This window comes from Fusarium keratoplasticum, chromosome 10 (assembly GCF_025433545.1).
Source record: "Fusarium keratoplasticum isolate Fu6.1 chromosome 10, whole genome shotgun sequence".
NCBI lineage: Eukaryota > Fungi > Ascomycota > Sordariomycetes > Hypocreales > Nectriaceae > Fusarium > Fusarium keratoplasticum.
Window position 1 is genome coordinate 1,374,193 of NC_070538.1, and position 15,275 is coordinate 1,389,467.

The following is a 15,275-nucleotide window of genomic DNA, read 5'->3' on the forward strand; positions in this document are numbered from 1 at the left end:
GGAACCGTTGCCAACGTAACGTTATCGGTTACGCTACTACGAACGCGCAAACCCTTTTCCCGAATGCACGTCACCAGCTTACAGCAGAGAGCATCGTCGGCTCCGCTAATCCCCCGCATTTCAAGGGGTGGGGGCACAGGTGCAAGTCGCGATAGCCATGGGCCGAGTCATGGCCGAGTCAAATCCGGGGATGCCTCCTCGTTGGGCTTACCAGATTCGAAACATGACAGTTGAGCAGAGTCATTTAAATATGCCTTTGTATGAATTCTTTGGGCTGAGTCAAGAATAATCTCGAGTTTATATACTTCTGCTGAAACAATGTCGGTTCATCAAGCAATCACTTCAAGACCAAGTTCTGTCAACCCGTCATCCTGCCATTCTTCAAGATGAGCTCCCCCGAAGTTCTCTTGGTCATAACACCCTTTGCCCCCAAGCCAGAATGGCTTGCCAATCTCAAGGCGAAATGCCCCAGTGTCGAAGTCATATCATACCCTACAGAGCTATACGCGCAAGAGGTGCCCAAGGAAGTGCCCGCCGACGTGTGGAAGCGAACTACATCCCTCTTCGCATGGAAGGCATTCCCTCCCAGGGAGTGGGTGCCCAACCTGCAATTTGTCCAGCTTCTCAGCGCTGGGTGTGCCCAGATCTTTGGTCTGCCTCTTTTCGAGGAGACTGAGATTGCCTTTTCCACATCAAACGGCTCTCATGCGTACGTTGCCCTACTCTGTGCAGACTTATAACTAACAATAACAGGCCTCAAGTGTCTGAATGGGTGATTGGTACATGGCTAGCACACCAGCACTTTTGTAGGTTCCTCCCTCGACAATGCGGTATCCAGCTGCTAACCTAGCCAGTCCCTCACTACATTGACCTTCAAAAGCAGAGCAAATGGGTGGACCCTGACTCGGATGAAGATACCGAAGATTCTGTGGGCTTGAGGGTGTAAGTCGTCTGAAACCGGTTCTTTTGCGCCTCTTCTGACCATCTTGTTAGTGGTATCCTTGGCTACGGAAATATTGGCCGCCAAGTCGCCAAGATCGCCACAACTCTCGGCATGGACGTTCATGCATACACCCTGCACGAGCGAGCCACTGCCGAGTCACGGAAGGACGATGGCTTCGTCGAGACTGGCCTTGGAGACCCTGATGGTCTGCTCCCCAGCAAGTGGTTCTACGGCAAGGACCAGCTCAACGACTTCCTCGCCTCGGATCTTGACCTTCTCGTCATCCTGCTCCCTCTCACAGAGCAGACGCGAAACATGATATCCAAGGAGCAGTTTGCGCTGCTGAGTAAGAAGAAGACATACGTCTGCAACGCCGGACGAGGACCCATTATCAACACTGAGGATCTAATCACGGCGCTGGACACGGAGCAGATCCGAGGTGCTGCTCTCGACGTGACAGATCCTGAGCCGCTGCCCTCGGACTCCAAGCTTTGGGGTTACAAGAATGTCATTATCACGCCGCACTGCGCTGGAAACTCGAACCATGTTTATGAGCGGGTGTTTAAGATCTTGACGTATAACTTGGAGAGGAGAAGCAAGGGGGAGCAGCCGATTAACAAGGTTAGAAAGTCGCTTGGATATTAGATATACTGCAAGTATTAAGACTTGAGTAGAAACATTCACCTACAACGACAACATACCATGTTTACTTGCCTGTAACCACCAACTTGTGATGTCATAAAGTGAGCGGCTTTAAAGGGATTCCTTGTGAACACACTCTGGGCCATCCAGAACAGCGTTAGAAATCCGATACATCAACAATACGAGAGGTATAAAATAGGCATCGCATTTATCACCTCGTGATCAATTGAAGTCGAACACGAAGCGAATTCGTAACAATTGAAGCTCAACAGCATCACGTGCCAATCCCTGTCTTATCGATAAGCCCAGCTCGCTTGTGCCAGGTGCAAACGGCTCCAAGGCGGGACAAGCGAGACTGGCTCCTTGGCCTCCTTGGCATGCCAAGTGATCCATGGCTCGTGGATCGGATGGAAGTGCCGATAAGCGCCTTGGCAGGGCAGAAGTGGTTTTTGCGAGACGAACGACATCTGCTGATTCTGAGAGTCGCGAAAGGCGATGGTGAGAGGGCAGCAGGTGGAAGAGAAAGCAAAACACCAAAGATCAGTGTTTATAGCGACAGAGAGTGCTGGAGGAACACTTGGCGGGTACTTGGGCCCAGATTTATCCACGCACGGGATGCAACGGATGAGTTTGGCCCATTTGGGATGGATGGCTTGATGGGAGAATCCTGTCCATCACGTTCCGGCATAGCCGATTTCCGCCGCAGGGACGTGGACATTCTCGAGGGTGGAAACCTTCATTCCATGAGAAACGTCTCAGCAGGTGGTCAGCAACAATACGTAGTAGTAGTAGTTTGCCATCCTCTGCCTGTACGAGGCACACTACGGCAGATGATCACCGTCCTGTCAGGAACAGATGCACCTCATCAGCACTGCCTCAAGAACAACAATGCTATGCTACCCCTGAGTCGGCACCCAAAAGCGAAAAGCTCGTATCGCTACGGTCCAATGCAATGCGCAATCCAGGCCGTCCAGCCCGCAAAAAAATAGCGACTGACGCCCTGATGAGACGCTTCCCGGGCTAGAGCCCACCCCGTGGATCGAGCCATCAGCCACTCAACTTGCCGTCTCACCCTCCTCTTGAGCTCTTTGGTGTCAGCTCCACAATTAATTCAGGTTCCTTGTCTTGTCTCTCCTTGCAAACTTGGTTCCCCCTTCCTTCCCTCGCCCTCCCTTCCCTTATTCCCATGCAAACCCACCCCCATCGCCCGTTCCTTCCTTGGCAACTTGGCGTGCTTTGTCCATCCATTTTCGACTTGATTTCTTCATCAACACCACGCATCGACATCACCAATCTTGGCCCTTGGCGTGCGACTTCTGCCTGGCCTTTGGCATTTAATAATACAATTTTACTCCGTCGTTCGTTTCGGCTTGTCGACCGGTTCATATCGCCTTAATCTTGTCCCAACTCACCTCGATTGCATCACCACCATCTCATCGCCCTCGCCGGGCGCGCCCAACGCTCGCTTTCCACGTCATTTCAGATCTTCATTTTTACCGCAGCCGCTCGCTTGAACATACAACAGCACCCTTCTCAAGATGAAGTCCTTTCTGTCAACCGGCGCCGCTGCCGCGCTCATCGCTTCCGCCGGCCTCGTCAGTGCTCAGTCGCCATACAGCATTGATACCACCGGTGCGCATTCACACTACCTGACGGGTTATGCAACGCGGGACTAACTTGTACCGCTCCAGATAACATCAAGAAGTCGGCCAAGCAACTCGCCGCCGACTTGATCGAGTACTATCATGGTCTTGACCCAGGCGGTATTCCTGGTATTCTCCCTGGTCCTCCTCCCAATGGTGACTACTACTGGTGGGAAGGCGGTGCCATGTGGGGGACGTATATGGATTACTGGAAGTGCACCGGCGATGCGACCTACAACGCAAAGGTAATTCAAGCCATGCAGTTCCAAACTGGTGACGATAACGACTACCAACCCGGTAACGTTACCTTGTCCCTCGGAAACGACGATCAAGGTTTCTGGGGAATGTCGGCTATGCTTGCTGCCGAGCTCAAGTTCCCCAACCCTCCAGAGGACAGACCTGGCTGGCTGGCCCTCGCCCAGGCTGTCTTCAACACCCAGGCAGCTCCCGACCGACACGACAAGACTTGCAATGGAGGTCTCCGATGGCAGATTCCTCCCACGAATAACGGTTATGACTACAAGAACAGTTAGTACTTGAATCACCAGACTTCTAGGTATGCTCGGCTAACCTGATGCAAGGCATTGCCAACGGCTGCTTCTTCAACCTTGGCGCTCGACTCGCTCGTTACACTGGCAACACCACATATGCCGACTGGGCCGAGAAGACGTGGGAGTGGGTAGAGGGTGTGGGCTTCCTTGATCCCACCAGCTACAAGATTTATGACGGAGCTCACGTCGGAACCAACTGCACCGATATCAACAAGGCCCAGTTCTCTTACAACGCCGGTGTCTACCTGCAGGGTGCTGCTTTCATGTACAACTATGTAAGTCACGGGCATTCGCCTTTGTCCAGCATTAACTCACTGTCTCCTAGACCGATGGTGAGAAGAAGTGGGAGCAACGCTTAACCAAGCTCGTCGATGCCACCCTCGATAACTTCTTCCCCGACGGCATTGCTGTCGAAATCGCCTGCGAAAACCACGGCACCTGCACCACCGATATGCTTTCGTTCAAAGGCTATGTCCACCGTTGGATGTCTCAAGCCACTCACCTCGCTCCTTACATCTCTGACAAGATTCTTCCCGTACTTCAAACGTCGGCTGAAGCAGCCATCAAGCAGTGCACCGGAGGTACCACCGGACGTGCCTGTGGTTTCAAGTGGGCATCGGGCAAGTATGACGGCAAGACGGGTGCTGGTCAGGAAATGAACGTCCTTGCCGCCGTGTCGTCGTTGCTCATGGAACACACCGATCCTCCCGTGACGGCTAAGAAGGGTGGTATCTCCAAGGGTAACCCCAACGCTGGCAGCGGAAGCACTACGCCTGGCAAGCACTACAAGCCAATTACTACAGCCGACAAGGCCGGCGCTGGTATTTTGACATTCCTTGTTCTGTCTGTTGCATGCGGCCTGTTTGGCTGGATGAGCATGGGCAAATAAGAGATGTGCCACGATGCGAATTTAATACCACCGGAGGGCCACGATTGCCACCGGATTTGAATCTCTTACAGCCTGCTTTTGGGGGGGATTGGGAGGAACAAAGAACGAGTTCCTGGCGTTGGATGGAAAGTACTTGTTTAGCCAGTCTGGCATGGCTGGTGTTTTATTTCCCTGGATGTTATCATGTTTCATTACTTCACAGCTGCGTCCCCCATTTGCAAGTCAAGGGGGGCACTCGCTTGATCAACGATTAGAGCCATGACTCACGGCTGGGCGGATTGCTAGACCCGAGAGTAGAGCTATATATAGTCGTGTAATTGATCTTTTGTCGTTTATCGATCAAACACGCGTCTTGGCTGGGGCTTGGTAACCTGCCCTTGCTCGGTTCCACGTGGTGATATCTTGGCATGGCGTTTGCTGAGAGGCCCCTTGGCGATAGACCCTGGCCTGTTTCAAGTGGATCAAGAAGAAATGCATTTGTTCGCCAGGGAATAGGTTCGAGTGATGGGTCTAGTTCTCAAAGGTCTGCTGTGGCAAGTCAGCATGCTCGGTAAGAGCGTGGGACCAGCAGCTTCAGTGCATCTCTCGAACTTCCTACTGTCTTGCAGGAATTGCCATGACGCGTAACTGAGTTTGACATGTATTTGGCGGGAAACGGAGCATTATCAAGACTTGATGATGCACCAACTGTAGTACAATCTTGAAACAGTCGGCCTTCGGCATGATTCCCCATATGATGGCGCAAGCACTAGGCTCTGTCACAGTGACCTCACCATGGTTACAGGCTCGACTAGCCCAATTAAATGGGGGCCCATTGGGGAGCTTTATGCTGTGAGTTTGATCTGTTTGCCCATTTGAACAATGGAATTTGTGAAAGAGCGGTAGACGGTTTCGTATACCCGTTTATCATACTATACCTAGCTGGGATGGGAGCCATGGGGGGGGGGAACACATCAGAGTCGAGGGGTAAGAGTTTCACCCGGCTCTCTAGACGGCATTTCAAATTCGGCAGCGGTATTACAGGCGTTGGGCCAGATCACATTGCTAGCACAGCGCAGAGTTGCTCCTCAGAGGAAGTTACGGATAGAGCGAGAGAGGCACCCGTCTTCAAACACATATAGTCACGCGGACTAACCCAGAGCATCACGAGCTTCCCCAGAATCATGAGAAGCGGGTCTAACAACGGCAGCTCGTTTCATCATAGCTCCTGATGGATAGCTCCTCTTCGATGGTAGTCTACAGTACGTACCAGAGCCGTAGAGCCTCATGGTCCAGGCCCCAGGTGTTTTCGATCCCCAGCGCATCAATTACCTAACGGCTTGATCTCGCCCATGCTCTCGAAAACGCGCCAAGATCTGGGGTAATTCGACGATTCGGACGCAGGAACCGGGGGGAGATCTAGCATTAGGCATTGAAGGGCGTGAGATCTGATATGAAGCTTGTTTTGAACGGGGAAGACGAGTTTTGAGACAATGTCAGTATGGAGTCAAGCTTCACAACTTTCAATGCTTCTGTGGAAGGGGCGGGAGGAGCCGTTGGCTAAGATAGTCTTGCTGATGGGAAAGCATTGAGTTTCAAGGCAGAAAAGCTTCTCGCCCCCTTTTTTTGCAACTTGACTGTGTTGTGCTGTTCACAAACCCCCTCTCACTTCCCATCCATAGGACCGATGCTCATGACCTACCTCGGTGGTTTGACCGCCAAGCAAATAGCGAGGGAAGAAAAAAAAAACACAACACCTCACATGGGACTTGGGTCAAGCGCCGCATGCCCTCGAAAAAAAACGAAGCATTCGTGGCATGTCGTCCAAGACACGGACTAATCGGCCGCGGATCCAGCACATCCCTGCGGCCTCCAACCAATCACACTCTGGCCAAGCGCCGCTAGACCCGAGTCTGGGTTTCTATGGGGTAACTTTTACATAGGAGAAACTCTGTCGGTCCAGGAACGTGCAGTCCGCGTGACAGCGCCATTTCTCCTCTACGCTGTTGGTCGTGCTGTCATGAGACGCTGAAAATGCCTCCTGGCGGATGACGACAGTCACGATCGAAATGCGGGGGAAGGAAGAATTAAGAAGAATGAGAAGCGGAAGCGGACCCATTTGTGGGGTGAGCGGGAAAAGCTTGAGGTTGTGTGACCTCTTTGTTGTTTCTTGTGTGTTATAAAGAGCCCAATCCATCATGACTACATTCGCATTCCTCAGACACTTGCTGTTATACACTCTACACTCTTACACTTGATATACAAGCATTGAATCAATCTCTTCAGTTGCTCCCTCAACTACATCTTACACACTACAACACATCAACCACCACCGCCACAATGCCAAACTACATCGTCACAGAGCCATCCCCCTCCACCAACGCCTACGTCCGCTCCGGCCGCGGTGGTTACGGCAACATCAGAAGGGCCAAGGACTCGTCGCACAAGCCCTCAACCACCTCCCACACCGTCACCTCTGCCACGGCCCCCTCGCGGCGCTTCTTCAGCGGCATCGGCGGAGCTGGCAACGCCCACGAGGCGAGCGAGCACCCTCCCATCTCCCTCGACGAGGAGTACGACCGCATCGCCGCCCGTGACCACCTCTCTGCTGGCCACGTGGGCATCGGCGGTGCTGGAAACGTCTATCATCGCAAGGATAGCGATGCTGCTTCCGATGACACCACCGCCAGCGACGACTCGTCTCTGAGCTCCAAGGCCAAGTTGTGGGCCCGTGTCAGCAGCACCTTTAGCAGAGACTGAAAGAACCTCTTCAACACAAGAAAAGGGGGAGGGAAGAAGGAGAGAAAATAATTTTCAACATGTACGAGACACACGATAATCAACTCTAGCGTTTGGCGTTTTGGGGGAGGAGGAAATCAATGGGGGATGGGTAACTTGGGATTGGAGGCATGGACACGACTCGGATCTTTACCTTCGTTTTTTCATCGTCTTATAGGGCACCTATTTTTGGTCAAGATTACTATACCCCGAGCTTTTGCTCTTTATATATTATAAAAGTTATCGATGAATCCTTGACTTATTTCACGTTTTTAGTCAATTAAGCTCAATTGTATTAGGGCGTTATCGCGATTGAAGGTGTGCCCTTATCCAGACACCTCTCCCACACACAATGCGAACCAACATCGGTTAGAGATGTCTACACACATCACAGCTGAGTCTACCATACTTTATCCAGTAGTCCCTTTCAGCTTCACCCCGTCGCACAATTATTCTTAGCGAGGCTCACTATAGACCGCCAAGTGGACTATCGCGTTGTGGCGAGCTGAAGCACTTAAGCGACTGTCCACCTTTACTGCCATCAGTGACCAATCCAATTCACAGAGCGATCATCGGCAATACCGACCTCTCTTATACACACCGAAACATCAGTCAGATATCATTGTGGGAAAACGCCAACAATTTAATACATCAGGGTATCATTAAGCTTCCTCTATCTGGCAAATGTCGTCTACAACTGTGCTGATGTCGCTGCACGCCTACATGACTTTTTCCATTCCGTGCCACTTGAAGGGGTTTTATGCGTTTGCTCAAATGTACCACATTATTGACATCCATGAGAGGGGGTGGGTGGATATGGCGGGTTTGCCGGCGCGAGCATGTCGACATCCATCACAGCGAGGTTCATCTCGATCGTAAAATGTGAATGGGGCCGAGGCCGAGAGAGTTGAGGATTAGCGTGCTCCCGGTCGGCTATTTCGTCTTTGGGGCCACATCATGAAGATGGGGGAGTGTGAAAGTAGGTGTAGGGCGTGTTTATGTGAACTTGGTGTGGATGATGTCGGGATTCTCGTGCCAGTCATCGATGCTCACCCACATCTAGAAAAGTCAGTAACATACTCAACAAGCGAGGGTGTGTAGATAAGTTGGGAGGCGGTATACCTTTCGGAAGGTACTCAGACCGGCCAGAATGCTGCCTCCGATCCATGTCGAGTACTTGCGCTCAGGCGGCGCAAAGATCTTTATCCTCATGTCCTTGACGGCCAGTCTCTGCAGCTCCGTCAAGAGACGGTCACCGAAGCCCTTGGTGAGTGTGCTACCACCTGAGAGCACAATGTTGCTGTAGAGCGATTTTCGAAGGTCCAGGTCTGTTCGGTTGATCGCATCGACGACAATCTGGTGGACACCAGGATATTCAAGACCAATAATCTCGGGGTCGAACAAAATCTCAGGGGCTCTGAACCGCTCTGCGCCAATCTGAACCCTTTGTTAGTTACCACACAAACAGACAAGCGCAGAGAGCCTACCTTGAGCTTGTGGCCATCAGGGAGCACATATTCAGCAAACTTGCTATCATTGGGCTTCACTCCAGCCCAATCTCTCTCCTCCTTCTTCGGGTCATGAGCAACGTACGAAACGCTCTCCTTGATCAATCTCACAACCTCCTTCTCAGCACTCGTATGGAAGATATATCCGCTCTTTCGTAGGAGCGTCTGCAAATATTCCGTCACGTCTCGGCCAGCAACGTCGATACGGCGGATGCTGCTGGGCATAGCGAAACCCTCGTAAACCGGCACTGCGTGCGAGACACCATCACCCGAGTCGAGAACGATACCCGTCGTACGGCCACTGGCGTATAGTGATAACACAGCTTGGATCGAGGTGTGGAGGGCGGGGACGTTGAATGTCTCGAACAGGATCTGGGCGGCGGTGTCGCGATTACTCCGTGGGTTCAGAGGAGGTTCCGTCAGTAGGACAGGGTGCTTGTACAGAGTTAGTATCAGCTAGGCAGTAGAGCACCTCTGACGAACCTCTTCGCTAAGAGTCTTGAGTCCTTCTCCGTACACATACTCCCAGATCCTTTCCATGTCATCCCAGTCGGTGACGATGCCGTGCTCCAGCGGATACCGAATCTTGAGAAGACCCCGCAGCTCCGTGGCCGCCTTTTGTCCTATAAACACCTCGCCCTCGAGGGCACCAGCAAGAACTCTCAGATGCTTCGGTCGGCCAACCCATGATGGGAAGAAGCACTTGGGGAGGTCGTCGCCTGCGAAACCGGCTCGGATGGTGCCCGACCCGTTGTCCAGCACTATAGGCGCATTGTGCAGAGAATCAGCCATGTTGGCGTCCAGTGATGGTCTCGTCCCTTATCGTCTCGTGTTGTTTTGCGTCGATGTGGTCATGAATCGTCTCAATCGCTTCGCATGCTACCACCATGGGGTCCGTCCCTGAGCTTCCCTAGCGTCCTCCTCAAGCTCTCACAGCATGCAGCAACCTTGCCCGGGCCACTTTTCGATATCGTGTTAGCAGAACGGGAGTGTTGAAAGTCGCCTCGAGCTGCCCGTATCCATAAACGGTCGCAAAGGGAGCTCAAAGGTCGTCGATATCGCTTTACCGTTGCCAAAGTACCCCTGTTACTCAGAGCGCGTCCGCCAATCTGCCAGCTTCAGGAGTCGTGGAGCTTCATCACGTGACCCAGAGACCCCTTCACGCCTCAGGCAGGCACAATTAAAGTGCTTCGCGTAACGGCGCGTCTCCTCGACCGTGAACCGCGTCACCGACGTGCCATCATTTCCTGGCCAACTGCACCTTTGACGAAGAGCTTTTGGAGATCTCGAAGAGCCGCTGCAAGCGCCTTCTCAGCCTCGCATTTCACATCAATGCCTTATCGGACCCATTACATTACCTGCTAACCTTCGATTCATCCTCCTCCGAACGAGCAACTGCGCATGGTTCCAGAATTGCTTCATCTTAGCCGCCGAGATGGTCAAGGGCAATGCAGCCGCCGCCGCCGTCGCCTCAGGGCCAGGCATCTACAGCGCCGTATATAGTGGAGTGAGTCTCGACGTCTTTCTATTGGAATCCGAGTCTTTCGTTGTTATTGGATCGAGCTGCTTGCTGCTGCATCGTCTTGACGACGTATCAGGGGCATCGGACGTTCTTGATGCAGCCGGCTATGAGGCCGACCAACCCCACCCAACCCGATTTCCGGGACATCTGCTAATCGTTGCTCCCATCTTTAGATACCGGTATACGAATTCCAGTTTGGCGGTGATATGAAGGAACATGTCATGCGACGACGGCAAGACAATTGGATCAATGCGACACACATCTTGAAGGCTGCTGGCTTTGACAAGCCAGCTCGGACTAGGATCCTCGAACGAGACGTACAAAAGGATGTTCACGAGAAGATTCAAGGTGGTTATGGAAAATACCAGGGTTGGTTTCCCCTTGGCACAATCGCGACTCTTTCTTACACCGCTACTAGGTACTTGGATCCCTCTCGAAAGCGGACAGGCCCTGGCCGAGCGACATAGCGTGATCGATCGGTTACGACCCATATTCGAATTCGTTCCTGGCGCAGAAAGCCCTCCTCCAGCTCCTAGGCATGCCAGCAAGCCCAAAGGGCCAAAGGCACGACCTCCGCTGCCGAAATGGAACAGTATGTTCATCACCGATGGTCCATGGAGTGTTTTCATCTAACAAGACTCAGATCCTCCTCCCCCTCCACCACCCGCTGTGGTACCTGAGGAGCCCGATACCTTGATGGGAGAAGAGGATACTCCAGACAATCTCACTGTAGCATCGGCTTCATACATGGCCGAAGATGAGCGATTCGATCTCACCAATGTGCCGGGCACCAGTAGGAAGCGTCGAAGGGAAGACGTCTTGCAAGATCTAACCGAACAGCAACATGCACTATACGGCGACGAACTCCTCGATTACTTTCTCCTAAGTAAGACAGAGCAACCAGCAGTAAAGCCCGAGCCACCACCCAACTTTCAGCCAAACTGGCCTATCGATGCCGAGGACCACACTGCCCTCCACTGGGCGTCAGCTATGGGAGATGTGGACGTTGTCAAGCAGCTGAAGCGGTTCAACGCATCTCCCACTGTCAAGAACATCCGAGGCGAAACCCCCTTTATGCATTCAGTCAACTTTACCAATTGTTATGAAAAGCAAACCTTCCCGGTGGTTATGAAGGAACTTTTCGAGACGTTTGATGCTCGTGACAACATGGGCTGCACAGTGATTCATCATGCTGCTGTGATGAAGAACGGCAGAGTTTTTAACTCGTCATGTTCACGGTATTACCTAGACAACATCTTGAACAAGCTGCAAGAGACGTTAGAGCCGAGTGCGTTCCAGCAGCTACTAGACATCCAGGACAACGACGGGAACACGGCATTGCACCTTGCCGCAGACCGAAACGCCAGGAAATGTATACGAGCGCTCCTTGGGCGCAACGCGTCATCAGACATTGCGAACAATAATGGCATACGGGCGGAGGATATGATTATGGATCTGAACGCCACGAAAAAGGATCGTGGGCCTCAACGCTCGTCGTCACCTTTCGCCCCCGACTCACAACGCCATGCCTCTTTCCGAGACGCCCTCGTCGAGAAACCAGCTCGGAAGCCGACGACGGTATTCCAGTCGGCAGCAGCCAACACGGTGCAGTCACGCATATCACCTCTGATCATGGAGAAGTTCCAGGACTTGGCTAAGAGCTACGAGGAGGAGTGGCACGAGAAGGATGTGGCGGAAACGGAAGCAAAGCGCATCCTCTCAAACACGCAAGCAGAGCTGACGTCGGTGCGGCAACAAATAGCAGAAGTTGAGGCGCAGCTGGAGCCCGATGACGCAGCGTCCAAGATCATGAACGAGGCCAACCTGTCAAAGCATCAGGTGCTCTCGCTCATCACACACCAGAACCGTCTGCACGTACAGCAATCGGTTGATCAGGAGCTCAGCCGCATAAACGGCGACGGCGGGGTGCAGGAGGAGTCATACGAGGAGAGGCTGAGCCTGGCACGGCAGCTCAACCAGATGCTCGCGGAGCAGCGGCAGGCCGAGACGGACTACGTCGAGGCGCTCAGCATGGTGGGCACTGGCGACAAGATTGAAAAGTACAGGCGGCTGCTGAAGCGGTGCCTCGACCCCAAGGACGGCGAGAGCCTGGACACCAACCTCGACAGCCTGATCGAAATGATGGAGGAAGAGCGGGACGTGCACGGGATGGACGGGATGGAGGCTGAGCCAATGGAGCTGACTGTTGGCATGTAGAGGGTATCATTGGGTCGTTGATCACGGATCTATATCTCTTTTTTCTCTTCATGTCTTGTTTCATTCATCATTATACCTTGATCTTGGCGGGAGGGGCGTGGGAAAGCAAGCATTGGTCTCCAGGTAGGGTGCGGTAGGCCAGTATTTCGTGGGTGGTAGACATTTCAAATCTCTGACTTATACGACTGGGAAACGGGTGGTGGGTGTATCAGTACAGCGCAAAGCGGGACAGCAGACACTGAGCGCAAGCGAGGCAAATGGTCCTTTTTTTCACACACACACACACACACACACACAAATACACATTCTTCTTTGTCCAATGTCGCACAAGAAAAAAGAAGAGGCGTACTCCGAGATTAGCCAGCCACTCAACAGTCAGCGGCCGGGCGCTGACCGTGGCCGACACGGCTCAGACGCCGGAAGAGGGGATATCCGCGTTGTCGGAACCATCCCAGAGCTGCTATTCGTACGTTGCGAGGCGCTCTGACCCCTGGCCTGGTCCGGCGGCTAATAGTGACCGACCTATTTGTTGTCAGCCAGCCTCTCGCCCTCGCTATTTTTCTATACTTGGGGATCCCTGATTTGCATCGGCAGAGTGAGACAAGAGTAGTTAGGGCTCGGGAGGAGAAGTGGAATTTGAAGCGGGTGGTGACATTTGCCAAGAGCGGCAGGTTGTGTTGTTGGTGTTGGTCTTGTCTTTCCGCGAGACAAAGGGAAGGTGCAGTAGCCGAGTATAAGCACCTTCCCAAGGTAGGCACATACATACCTAAGCTTTAGGATTCAGCCCTATGGCCCCTGGATATCTGACAACACCAACAAAAAGAGACGATATTGCTGCCGAACTGCAAAAGAGATGCTTGTGCAGATGACATGCAAAAGCAATGCGTAATCTGGGAATCGAACCCAGGGCTCCCCGACGCTGCTCGAATGGCAACGGAGAATTTTACCACTAAACCAATTACGCCTTGATTTGATATCACCCGACCTCGTTGTTGAGCCTCATGTCTGTGAGTCAAGTCAGAGGTGTGGCAGACACACACCATCGTCCACATCCATCCCCAAACAAGTCTCAAGCCGCGCTTCTTACACCACATCGCGTTCGAGTTGAGCAACTGGGGCCAACCCAGGAGGCCACTGGTTGACCTCCATCGGCCTCGAATGCCTTTGTCACTGTACATCGACATGGACCAAGTGACGTAGCAGGGCTTGCGATCCGAACAAGGCCGACACCACAACCGGGCGTTGCGGAACCCCTGGGGAGCCCCATCGTCTTGGCTTGTCATGAGGCTGGCTGGATGGTCGGTGCTTGCGCCGGCGCTTGACACGAGCGGTGAGATGCGATCGCGGACCGTTGGTTGGCCCCTTCGCGAGGGCAAGAATGTCATCGTCCACAATTAAAGAGGCGCACGGTCGAGTCAAGCATTACGCCGAGAGACGCGTTCTATCGTGAGATTGAATGCTGGCAGGACGACGAGTTGATTCGGCGTAAAGTGGCAAGAGGCGTCGTGGACCTTTGCGTCAACTCGGGGTATCAAATGCGACCGAGCCAATGTCATGCCGTGCAGTTACCGCTCCGAGAAACATGCGCCTCGCTGAGAGCCTCTTGATGGAGCCTCTTGGCCCATGTAAGTCCAAGGCAAGTCAAGTCAGGGTCTTGTCAGCAAGCCCATCATCATTCAAAACGCGAAGTGGATGGGGACGGCGCGAAACGCTCAAAGGGGCAATTCCGTCGCCAAGACGGAAAAGATGGACGTACAATACGAATGAGGATAATATGAGAGCTGCTATTATATCCCGGGATGCTCGGAGGTTGGCGGTTGGACCAAGGAAAAGCAGGCCAGCGACGACCGTTGGACATGGAGGAGGCTTCCATTTGCGTAGCCTATGCTCCGTGTGACGCACCGGGAGAACTAGACAAGTTGCTGACGAGCGAGTGAGCGACAAGGATGCGACTGGGGGTGGTGGGGGCCGACTCGTAAGGCTGAACAAGGAGCTATTTTCGATGCGACGTGGAGGGGGAGACGTGAGGGGCAATCAAGAATGGAGGATTAGTGCGACAAAAAGTCTTGCCGAAGAGCGGAATTAGAGTAGAGTGCGGTCATGCCCAAGGCTGACATGGTTATCCTATCCTATCGCCATGGAGAATGGGGTTCGCCTGACCTGGAGAGACGGGGTCCATTGCCTGTACTGGTATAAGCCGAGACCAGGTCATCTCCAGGGGAAGAGATTTTGAGAATCAACAAAAAGACTGGCTGGTTGTCAAGGTCCAGACGGTATGTTATGACCTGGTCTGATGCGATGGATGCGTGGGTGTCGCGGGTAAATCGAGGTTGCAGCTGCAACAAACTGCAGCCCGGTTGCATCCATTGTCAAGAATAGCGACATTGATGTCAGGGACAGACAGAATAGAGAGTGGTGTCGGCGTGTTTCTGAGCCCCTGTGAGCGAGCCTCAGAGCAGAGCAGAGCAAAGCGCGCGCACCAGCCGCATGCATATGCAGAGTGAGCCAGAACCAGCCCTTGTCCTTCCTTCGCGTGCTATTGCAACCTTTTGTCGTTCCTTACTTTCCCCCTCGTGCCATCCATTTCATCTGTTGGTGATGAT

The 15,275-nt window shown here is 53.0% G+C and overlaps 5 protein-coding genes across 5 annotated transcripts; 4 read left to right on the forward strand and 1 right to left on the reverse strand.

The window, feature by feature from the left end:
- Nucleotides 1-386: 386 nt before the first annotated feature.
- On the forward strand, nt 387-1,588 carry NCS57_01232300 (uncharacterized protein; the record flags this gene model as incomplete). The annotated part of the gene is made up of 4 exons (XM_053062000.1): nt 387-709; nt 754-806; nt 855-942; nt 994-1,588. The coding sequence occupies 4 exons, from the start codon at nt 387-389 to the stop codon at nt 1,586-1,588; spliced, it is 1,059 nt and encodes a 352-aa protein (XP_052908528.1).
- Nucleotides 1,589-3,123: 1,535 nt separating this feature from the next.
- On the forward strand, nt 3,124-4,668 carry NCS57_01232400 (Mannan endo-1,6-alpha-mannosidase; the record flags this gene model as incomplete). The annotated part of the gene is made up of 4 exons (XM_053062001.1): nt 3,124-3,217; nt 3,277-3,756; nt 3,810-4,054; nt 4,105-4,668. The coding sequence occupies 4 exons, from the start codon at nt 3,124-3,126 to the stop codon at nt 4,666-4,668; spliced, it is 1,383 nt and encodes a 460-aa protein (XP_052908529.1).
- Nucleotides 4,669-6,987: 2,319 nt separating this feature from the next.
- Nucleotides 6,988-7,407, forward strand: NCS57_01232500 (uncharacterized protein; the record flags this gene model as incomplete). The annotated part of the gene is made up of 1 exon (XM_053062002.1): nt 6,988-7,407. The coding sequence occupies one exon, from the start codon at nt 6,988-6,990 to the stop codon at nt 7,405-7,407; it is 420 nt and encodes a 139-aa protein (XP_052908530.1).
- A 1,014-nt stretch (nt 7,408-8,421) lies between these two features.
- Nucleotides 8,422-9,725, reverse strand: NCS57_01232600 (Actin-related protein, ARP1 class; the record flags this gene model as incomplete). Its single annotated transcript, XM_053062003.1, has 4 exons — nt 8,422-8,484; nt 8,548-8,862; nt 8,913-9,368; nt 9,417-9,725. 4 exons carry the CDS (start codon nt 9,723-9,725, stop codon nt 8,422-8,424), a joined length of 1,143 nt encoding a protein of 380 aa, XP_052908531.1.
- A 643-nt stretch (nt 9,726-10,368) lies between these two features.
- NCS57_01232700 (uncharacterized protein) lies at nt 10,369-12,672 on the forward strand (the record flags this gene model as incomplete). The annotated part of the gene is made up of 4 exons (XM_053062004.1): nt 10,369-10,440; nt 10,629-10,824; nt 10,874-11,047; nt 11,099-12,672. The coding sequence occupies 4 exons, from the start codon at nt 10,369-10,371 to the stop codon at nt 12,670-12,672; spliced, it is 2,016 nt and encodes a 671-aa protein (XP_052908532.1).
- Nucleotides 12,673-15,275: the final 2,603 nt, after the last annotated feature.